Source organism: Cucumis melo, chromosome 6 (genome assembly GCF_025177605.1).
Source record: "Cucumis melo cultivar AY chromosome 6, USDA_Cmelo_AY_1.0, whole genome shotgun sequence".
NCBI lineage: Eukaryota > Viridiplantae > Streptophyta > Magnoliopsida > Cucurbitales > Cucurbitaceae > Cucumis > Cucumis melo.
The window spans coordinates 29355752-29366302 of record NC_066862.1 but is presented as its reverse complement, the minus strand read 5'-3'; the positions used below and the strand labels follow the sequence as shown (position 1 = coordinate 29366302).

Genomic DNA, 10551 nt, shown 5'->3' with positions numbered 1-10551 from the left:
CTTCTTTCTTCTCTTCATATTCTCACTCATCAACGGTTCCTTTTATTTCCTTGAAACTTGCACCCGCATCAGATAGCAAGTCTTTGTCGATCGGTTTTTATTTATATTCTTTTATGTTGTTTCTATTTTTTCTTTTTAATATTTCTCCCATATTTAACTTTAATAAATTTCTTCCTTTCCATTTACGAAATATAACAAAAATAAAATTTATCGAGTAAAAATATTAAAAAAAAAATTGTATTTTATAATTATGATATTGACTCTTTAAATATTTTTAAAATATTATTTTTAAGAAAAATGGTTCCATTTTAATCTTTGTTTTACACGAATTTGTAAATATTTTTTAATAGTTTTATAATTTAAAATAACTTTCTTAAATTTATTTTTTATATTTTAAAAAATGAAATTGCAAATATTTAATAAATATATTTCCATGTGTGGGATTAAAAAAAGATTTATTGAAATTGAAATTTGGAGTAAATAAGTAGTTTAATACATTTGAATAAGTTTGGACAATTCTTTTTATATTAAGATGGTGAGCAATGCTATTGGATATAATTAATTTATTGTAAAGGTTGCATTTTTTTCAATGCTATATGAATTTTGGAAGACAAATATTTAAATATTAATTTCATAGATGATTTTGGATAATGAAAGGGATTTTTTTTATGCTTTTTCAATGCTACAATGCATATTTTATATATATTTATATTCTTAAAAAAGAAACATTGTTTTAAAAGAAAAGTCTTAGCTTTTTAAGTGAAATTTCTTATCATTCACCTATATAGTCATAAACTTCTTTTTTTTAAGTATGGATTATACTCCCAAACATAATGTGTATTAAAGTGTTAGGTTGAACGAGCTGAAAATTATTCAACGAGATGGTTACAATGTTGTTAGATATAGATTAAAAATTTTGCATTCATTTTAATAATTAGTTAAATTTAAATTTGAGTTTTTTTCGTTAAGTCTCTCTCATACATCCAATAGGACAAAATTGTCAGCCACATTATAACACATTTCTTGAATAATTTTTCGTAAATAAGGATAAGATGATTGGCCACAATCGTCTAGGTAGAGTTTATACCTCTTTAATGATCGTTCATATAGATGAATGACTCAAATGACAAAGCATGTTGTCGACAATAATACATGCTTGACTTAATTGGTAGTAATTAGCATGAAAGTTTGACACCATAATTATCTAAAAAACAACAATATGTAAGATAATATTAATTGTTATAGTATTTTCTACTATGTTTATAGTTTATGTTTATATTTTTTATATGTAAAAGCTCGATGGCATCTTTTAGATTTGTTTGGATTGATCAGAAAAAAAACGGTGTTTTTCAAAAATGTTATTTTTGTTTTTATTTTCTATTTCATCACTAAGATTCTCAAATGCTACATTTTATATCCATAGCCTCAAATATTTTACACTTTTATTATTGAGTTTTGTGATTATTTTATTTTTTATTAATTAATTAAAAACAATAAAATTGAATATAGTCAAATTAGTTTTCATTCATCTTTTTTCATTATAAAATTCATTTTATAATGAAATAATAAAATATAATAAAATAAACTAAGATATTTACAAAATACAACAAAATTTTGAATTCTATTGATGATAGATATCGATAAACTTTTATAGTTAGAAGCATATCAATATCTATCAATGATAAAATCTGAAATATTACTATATTTTATAAATGTTTTTGTCAAATTTGTCATTTTTTTTACCTTTACCATTCTTTAAAACTAATTAACTATAAGTTAATATTAAATACCAAAAAGCAAGCATGAATTAACCAATGTTGTTGAGAATCTCACGTTAGAAAAATAAAGAGAACCCACGATTAGATTGGTTGCTTCTCTCGTTGTTAATTAATTTTGAGATGAAACTTCGTATTATCTAATATGATATCATAGTCCATAAAAACATACTCGATCCAAATAAATTTATAAAAAAAAAAAAAAGGTTTATTTATGGTCCTTATCAATATTTATTAATAGATATTATTCATGTGGATAATATATATTCCAATCATATTGGGTAAGGCAAATTGCTATATATCAAAGAATGCTGACTTTTATAAACCATTAAGGAAGTTAATTGAATAAAAAAAATGGAACTAAGTCAAGGGGTGGGATTGATCAAGACGACTTGACGAGGACACGTGGGCGGTCACAAGTTAGACAACGATGAAAATAGTCAAACGGTCAAAATTGGGAAACTAAAGATATGAGATCTTTGGTGGATTATGCCACGTGTAATATGCCTAGTGGACACGTGTTCGGGCAAAGATCATATAATTGCTTCCATAACACTTTCTTTTGTGCACATTTCTCTCATTTTTTTTATTGTTTTATTTTAAGGGATATTTTCAAACTATAACAAAATATTTAGATTGTATAAAACAATTTCGAAAACGTAAAATGACTCGTAATAAAAAATATCAAAATTACTCCATCAACACGCGATTAAAAATATAAAATCGTTTAGATTTGACTACACGATCATTCAAATTTGGATAGTCAAATCTAAACGATTTTTTTTTTCTGGATTTTATACGATCGATTTGGTTGTTCTTTGTTGATCGATTAGGTTTGATTTTGAAAAATGACAGAAGAAAGACATGGAAAGAAAAAAAAATCCTAGAAGAGGAATAGAAAAAAAAAGATAGAAATGAAGGACAAATTTGGAATATTTTTAAAAAATAGCCAGCTTCGTGTACTTTTTGATTTTGTTACTCGAACCGTAAATATTTTGGTGGTTTGTTATATTTATGAAAATGAATCTTATTTTAACTTACTTTTATTTATTATTTATAATCCATTTTTATTTTGTTTTTAAAAAATTCATCTAAAATTTAGAAAAATCATTGTAAATGGTAAAAATATTTTAAACATATTGCAAAGTTTCATATTCTAACTATCGTCGATAAACTTCAATTGATGTCTATTGATGCATAGTTTATCATTAATAGAATTTCAAATTTAATATATTTTGTAAATATTTCTATTCATTATGTTATATTTAAAAGTGTACCTTGATATTATTTGAGTCATTAAAAGTTGAAATTTATTTATGGATCGTTTAACACTGCAACAAAAATCGATATTCCTTTTCTTTTTTAACAAATAACAATTTATACTCATAATTTTTATGTTTTATCAATTGAAATTCTACGATAATAAATAGGAATTGAATCAATTTAAACCTTAAACTTTAGTCAATCGATATAAAACCATTTGTTGGGATTACTTATGAAAACGATTCATGAATTAATTCTTTGGCATGATTTCATATTTTCCCTATTTATTCAATTCAACAATTGTATAACTAAACCTTCAAGTTAGAAGTGGACACATAGTTAAATTGGATTGGTTAGTCTTACTTTGGACTAACTTGAGATTTTATTATCCAACCATACCAATTTGATTAAAGAAGACAACCCGACCCTACCTTTATATCTACCAAACTGTCAAGTTAAGAGAAGAAATCAAATAGTTGATTAGAGATGAACAACAACGTAACAAATGTTGAATAATTTTGATCGACAACTTTATATTACAAAGTAAGATCGTAAGTGAAATAAGTATATGACACAACAAACCGAGAGAAAGAGATTGTGAGCAATGAGGAGAAGTGACACAATTGTATGAAACCAATCGAGTCATAAAACATGTACTTATAAGTATAATCGAACCCTAAACCTTAAAAACTAAAACATATATTTAATTCATGAATCTTCAAATCACATGAAACCGTAAATTTTCAAACTTTTAGTTCAACTTCAAAGTAATATCAATTTTTTTTTTGTTATGGGAAGTTTGAAGATTAAGTTTAAAGCTTTAATTATTTTTACATTATCTAAAAGTGGGGGAAAGAATAAATAAAAAATGAAAATTGTCTCTTTTATCACCTTATCCAAAGGTACAGACATCTTATCTTTTGAAGAACACTTTATGCAAAGTTATCTCTTTTTTCTTTTTTTTTTTTCTTTCTTTAATTCTATTATTTTTAATATATCTCTCTAGTTGTGGACCCCACACGAGAGACAATCGGACGGCTAAAACTAGACCATGTGGGTCCCATCAGTTTGATCGATGTCTCTCTTCACGTTTATCCGTGCAATCACGTGGATGCTTCACGTTCGTTAGATCTAGAATTGATTAAACTAAGAGATTCTCTAATGTCAAATTTCATTCATATGATATCGTATCGCTTTCTTATTGGAAAAAGAATATATATACTTCTTAACCAAGTAGATTATATTAATCTTTTCTGTGAATTATGTCTATTTTATCCTAAAATTTTCATTCTCCGATAAATTTAGAACTTAATTCGATTGAATGGCTACGCTTGATTTTGATTTTGAAGACGTTCTTGAAGTTGGGATGTTGGAAAAAAATTTATATCCAAAGGAAGATCACCTTTCGAGGGTGGTCGGCTCCAAAAGTCTTCTACTTTTGAACCATTTAGAGTAAAAATTGAGTTTTCTAGAAGTTCTACGGACTTATACTTCTACGGTAATAAATATTTCCTATACATTAGCAAGTCACTTATGGCCAGAATTCTCATCGGTATGATAAGTAAGCCACTAGAAAGTATATTACACGAAAGCATATTTTCTCCAAAAATTTTTGATATTAAGTTGAAACTTTCAAATTAGTTTAATTATAATAGGGATCAAGAATGATCACTAAGTATGAAAAATATTGATCACTAAGTATGAAAAATATTGATGGGTTAGTCATAGTTGATCTATTATTAGATCATCTATCTTAGATTCTAAGATGAGATTGACGAAGTTCGATAAAAATCGAATCGATGGATTTCACTTAAGGGTTGAAGTTAGACAAGTATGTACAGTGATTTAATTAAGTTATTATATTTCATAGTCATCTACCGAAAGAAATATTGATTTATCAATCATTATTACCAAATATATTTTAGTCCTTCCTTACACTACTCTTGCTTTTGAGTATACATTTAGTATTGATGGTAGACGTGTGCACATCGTTCTCAAATTCAAGCTAACTTACCCCTAACTTAAGTGTATGTGAGCTAAAGGTAAGTAAATATTCTTTATTATTATTTTTTCTCTAAACGGAGAATTGGGTAGGAACGAGGACGGGGATATCACTAGATAATACATCAACTAGATAAAGTTTGATTGAATTATAATATGTGAAAGATTAATGAGCAGGGATATCATGTCTACATCAATAAGAGATGATGTAAAATAAAGTTGTGTTCTTCTAAATCACATAGATCAAATCTAGAAACATAGAGCATTGGACTAATGTTAAATCTTTGACAAAAGTGTTTTCAAGAATCAAATGAAAAGAGTGCAAAAAGCTTATAGATTAAATTTGAACCTAAAGGTTTCTCGAGATAAATTTCAAGGTTAATCAATGATCGCTAATCAGTATGGGTTATTTTCTAACATTTTATACTACAGAGAGAGAATCTTACAGTTTCTAAGCAAATCCATCTTCATAAGTCAACCTCAGCCGTTCTTTCAGGTAGTCCATACTTCGAATGGGAGGATATCTGCATCCACATTCAATTATCTTAAAGCTTCCAAATAGTTAAATTTGGATTTGGGTTAGGTACCTAGAAAGGAATATTAGTAGGTTAATACTATGGGGTAATACTAAAGGTTATAAGGGTCATTAGATGGAACGGTAGTTACTTGATGTCTTATAAATAGTAAGAGGATGAGTGAGTGAGGGGGGAGACTATTTTGTGGAGTAATCCAGGGTTTGGGTGAGAGCACTCAAGAGAAGAGATGAGTTCCAAGTACCATAAACTTGGATTATATTGTAGTTCTTTAATTTTCAATATATTTTAGATATTGATTCTTGTTAGGTAGTGTCTAGAGATCATCAGGAAATTTCTATGTAATGGATGAATTTACAGACTCTTAAACCATGAAAAATGCATATTAATCAATGCTTTTCGATTTGTTTGTACTCGTAAATTGGTTGATAAAACTCATTCCTAGTAGTTGATGCTTTAAACTTAAGAGGACCATGGAAATTAAATATGGATTGTGCTCAAGCTCTGTCTAAGGATTGTGTTCAAACTGAAGATAAGCATAGAGATCAGAATTCATTTAAAGTGGAGTTAAGAGATGGTTTTGATATTTGGTAAGAACATTAAATCCTTTGTATGGAAGATTTTGCACGAAAACGTTAACATCTTGGATAGACTCTCAGCCAATTGGTCCTTTTTGGTCCGGATGCATTGTTGTATTCTTTTCATGAGGGCAATTGGGGACCTAGACCATTTTCTCTAAGAGTTGTGATTTGGTTGGGCTAATTTGCTGTACCCTCTTCAAGGCGTTTGACTATACCTTCACTACTTCTTAGGGTCGCAAGAGAGCCAATGGAGTTCATCCTGAACCATCTTTTCGAGAGAGAGAAGTGTTGTTGTGTGTCCTAAGAGAAATAATAGAATCTTCCGAGGAGAGTTCTTGTAGGGATGTTTGAGACCAGGTTGGATTCACCATTTCTCTTTGGGTCCTGATGTCCATAGCTTTTCGTAATTTCTCAGCAAGTCACATTTTCCTTGACTAGAGAGGTCCCCTTTACGTGTGATTGTACTTTTTTATATATCTGTGTATTCGTTCATTTCTCTTCCTTAATGAAAGTCTTCTTTTTACTTCTAAAAAGAAAAAATCACGATGCAACATAACTCTTCTTAGAACAGCACTTCATTGTATAAGATTTTGGGGATAGTATTATAAAAGGAAGGAATGCCAATACCTTGGGGGAGATGACTCAGTACAACAACTTTGAAGACACTCCACAACACAATCTTCATTGGGATCTAAGAAGAAAGCCACCTGCAAAATGGTAGATTTCAAGCTAAAATGATCGTCTTTGGAAAGGATAACACAAGAAAAAAACTTCCTCCAAATAGGCTTCGCAACATGTAGTTTCTTAAGTTAATCGTTAGGTTTATAGACAGAAAACTTATGAATTCAAGCTCTAGTATCAGAAACCAAACAAGTGAATAGACCTTACCGAATAACGTTCTTCTCCAACTGGAATCACTCGATGTAGAGTCGACCTATTGTAATTCACACAAAATATTATCAAATGACCAATAAAAGCATTTAGTTCTTTACTTTCCTCCAACCAGCATTTATCATAATGTACATCATCGATCTTTACCGGAACAAACAGTTCGTCCACCTTTCCATTAAGTCCCCAACATTAACAATGAATGCCCTGCAAAATCAAAGAACTTCATGCTTTGAATTCCAAGAGAAAATTATTCTTTTATAAACAGTCTTGACCCTTCCCTATCGGTGTCTTTAGAACATCATTTTATAATCGAGTTTTGAACTCACTTGTCTATAGGGATGACATCTTCCCAGACTTGTGGACGATCAGACTTTTCCTTGCATACCTGTTGCATCATGGCCACATGACACGAGACTTTCACCTCATAATTCACACAATCTTCTCTAAGAGGTAAGATCTCAATTGAATAAGATGAAATACCTGAAGTCCGGAAATGCCATTGGTAACAAGGAGAGTGATCATCCCATAATCTGAATGTGCAGAAGCACCTAATATTTCTTCATCAAGAGATCTCAAGTCACCTGAGTTCAAAACAATGAGTAGAATATCAACAAGATTGCATCCCTCAACTTGAAGACGAGACAAAACACTAAGGGGGCGTATGGTTAGCAAAAAAACACATAATATAATTGAGTTGGTAATAACTATAGGGAAGTAATTGAGAGAGTTGACACAAATAACTCGGTAAGAAATGTAAGTTTTTTTAGTGAGAAATGTGAGTTGATGCGAATAACGAGATAATAAACCTCTTTAATTATTGGTGAATCAAGCGGTGGGTTGGTTTTTTTTTACCCACTAAACCTAACTCTCCCAAATTACTGAAGTTGCCAAACACCCTCTAAGAGGATGAGGCCTAATGATTCTATAAGTCGGTATTAAATAACTCAACTCTACAAACTATGCTATTAAAGTTTGTATGAGAAAAAAAAAAAAAACTTCATCTTCCTTCCTCTAATATTTTCAAACTCCAAACATAAACTCCCAACTCGATACTCAGAACTCGGTACATGTTTTATTCTCATTCCATCACCTTTATTATTTACTTACATCCCATTTATTTTTCACTTTTCATTTCTCATACCCTGCTCCTGTTAAAATAGAAACAGACTGATGCCTTTCAACACTAAAACAAAAGAAAAAAACGTCTTCAACCTCTTTAAATTTTCTATTTAATAGAAACAACATCAAAATTTGGTTTGGAGAAAGACCAAGGGGGTGGAAGCAGGCTCAACAAACGCACATTTACTTTCTTCTCTCCTTTAGTTTTCACATTAAAAGTGACGTGTGTCACTGAACCTGGGTAGTGTAGAAGCCGAAGAAATGCTGCCGGGTTGTCCAAGGCACCAATTTTCTCAAAGTAATTTTCATCCAGATTCAAAGCCAATGCAAGCAAAGATATTACTTGTCTTCCAGCAAGCCTGTAGCAGCCAAAGAGAGGGAAAAGATTACAGTCAGACCAAATTCAAACAATGTAGCTGTCCAGCATAAACATCCCAAGAATACTTTTTGAGTCCAATGAACAAAACATGCATTCGAAACAACATAGTACCCATTTTATTACATTGATACTCCGAAGATGTACTAAAATTTATCCCAAAGACATTTAAACTTACAATGCTTGCTTATAGAAGGATTCCATTGTAGCTCTCCAAGAAGGCAATTGTTCTGTCATTTCCTTGCCAGAAAGAGTAACAGTTGATTAAAACAATAGTCAAGAAATCCAAACTCTTTTCCAAAAATAAACTAATTGCTCACCTCTTGAAGGCCACTGATTCAAGTCGTTTTCAGTTGCATTGCCGGCCAAAGGGCCGATATAATAGCTCTCTTTTGCATCCCCTATTCACAGAAAAACAATTGAATAGGAACTAATCAATGGGCTTGGCTAACACGTGCTCTCTTAAAACACAGGCACTAGCATTTTTAATTGAAGAAACGATTCCATTGATCAATGAAATAAAGGAGGAAAATCTTAAACACATTACTGGTGAATAACAAGAAAGAAGTCCAATTGAAAATGAGAAAGAACAAGCTATAAAAAATGGGCACTAGTATACTCCATGATAGACCCTTTTTCACCTTTCTGTAAAACCATAAGCTTTTCAACAGTAATTATATTATTCTTGTGTTATTTTTGTTTTGAGTAATAAGCAACCCAGATATTAGAAGAGCTTAGCAGCACACAAGGTCTCTTCAAAGATTGCTACATTTTCGCAGCGAGAAGTTATAGGCTATCATGATCTCTTTATCTTGTAGTTATTTTACGGTTAAAGTTACAAATTTATTTCCTAAACTTTCAAGTTTATATCTATTATATCGTTGAACTTTCAAAAGTGTTTTATACGTATCCGAACTTTCAATTTTGTTCCAAAAGGTTCTTGAACACTAAAAAGTGTCTAAAAAGGTCTTCAACTTTCGATTTTGTATCTCAAGGATTCTCAACCATGCGTGTAACCACGGAACACAAATTGAAATTTTAGGATACCAATAGACATAAGATTCAATTATAATTACTTTTTTAAAAAGAATAATATATCACTGTTACAGAATTGAAAGTTCAAAGACTTACTATGCACAGAATTGAAAGTTAGTATACTTTTAAAAGGTTTGGAGACCAGATAAACACGGACTTGAAAATTCAGAACAAAAACTAGTAGTTTAAGTTCCTATTTCCAACATTCATAAGCACTCAAGATCCAAATTTCACAAGCTTGAAATCACAATGCATGAATTCCAAATCAGACATAGAACAAAAACCTTTATCAGTGGAGGCGGTGGGATCGAGTTTCTCAGCATAAAGAGCGGTGTAGCCCCTATGTTCCTTCCGAACAAGTTTCATCTTCTCCTCAACAGGAAGAGAGAAGAACTTCCTGCTTTCGTCGAACACTCTCTCGAGCAACGTTTCTTCAACGCCATGATTGATTAAGTAAAAGAACCCGTAATCTAAGCAAGCCTGTGATCAAATTTCAACCGTAGAAAACGGATTTCAGTCAGAATTTCGAAGGGAAAACGATGGAGGAAGTTGATTTCGGAAATTAAATGACGAACCTGGCGGACTGAGAGAGCCGTGGCGTTGCGGTCTTGAGAGGAGAGGTCGATGATTGGGAGTTGTAGAGCTGACTCCATTTTCGATGGAAGAAAGCACTTTGAGTTAGAAGAATCTTTATTCTTATAAATACATAAAATTTTGGTCGATTGAATACTATGAACCAAAAGAACTATATGTCAAACTTCAAAAGTTGACATGACAATGTGAAACCTTTTAGTGTCAAAATGTTACCAAATCTAAACCACATTAAACGAAAAACCGTATCATGTTTGGATGTCGAAGCCAAAATTTGGACAAGTAAAGTGGAATACTATCTACGTGGCAACAAAGGTAAATTTGTACTTTAAGTGAAAAACATCATTTGTAAGTTAATAAAGACTATAGTTCAACATTGTAAATGT

The 10551-nt window shown here is 30.7% G+C and overlaps 1 protein-coding gene across 3 annotated transcripts; it reads right to left on the bottom strand.

The window, feature by feature from the left end:
• Positions 1-5169: 5169 nt before the first annotated feature.
• Positions 5170-10318, bottom strand: LOC103490871 (2-oxoglutarate-Fe(II) type oxidoreductase hxnY-like). Of its 3 annotated transcripts, none has more exons than XM_008450594.3 (11): positions 10150-10318; positions 9859-10054; positions 8860-8940; positions 8718-8769; positions 8401-8522; positions 7525-7625; positions 7371-7429; positions 7192-7248; positions 7042-7087; positions 6781-6860; positions 5170-5563 (listed from the first exon to the last, which is right to left on the bottom strand). In XM_008450594.3, exons 1-11 carry the CDS (start codon positions 10225-10227, stop codon positions 5491-5493), a joined length of 945 nt encoding a protein of 314 aa, XP_008448816.1. In that variant the 5' UTR covers positions 10228-10318; the 3' UTR covers positions 5170-5490. The 3 variants fall into 3 exon arrangements, 2 of the variants coding, with proteins under 2 accessions (XP_008448816.1, XP_008448817.1); XM_008450595.3 differs by lacking the exon at positions 5170-5563 and adding an exon at positions 5575-6679; XR_007821853.1 differs by lacking the exon at positions 5170-5563 and having other exon boundaries at positions 7177-7248.
• Positions 10319-10551: the final 233 nt, after the last annotated feature.

Excerpts from the sequence above, each read along its gene's own strand:
- LOC103490871 (XM_008450594.3), bottom strand. The coding sequence starts at position 10,227 with ATGGAGTCAGCTCTACAACTCCCAATCATCGACCTCTCCTCTCAAGAC. Across the intron at positions 8,770-8,859 it reads GAATCAGTGGCCTTCAAGAG|AACAATTGCCTTCTTGGAGA; the intron begins GTGAGCAATTAG and ends AGGAAATGACAG. Across the intron at positions 6,861-7,041 it reads TTGGAGAAGAACGTTATTCG|GTGGCTTTCTTCTTAGATCC; the intron begins GTAAGGTCTATT and ends ACCATTTTGCAG.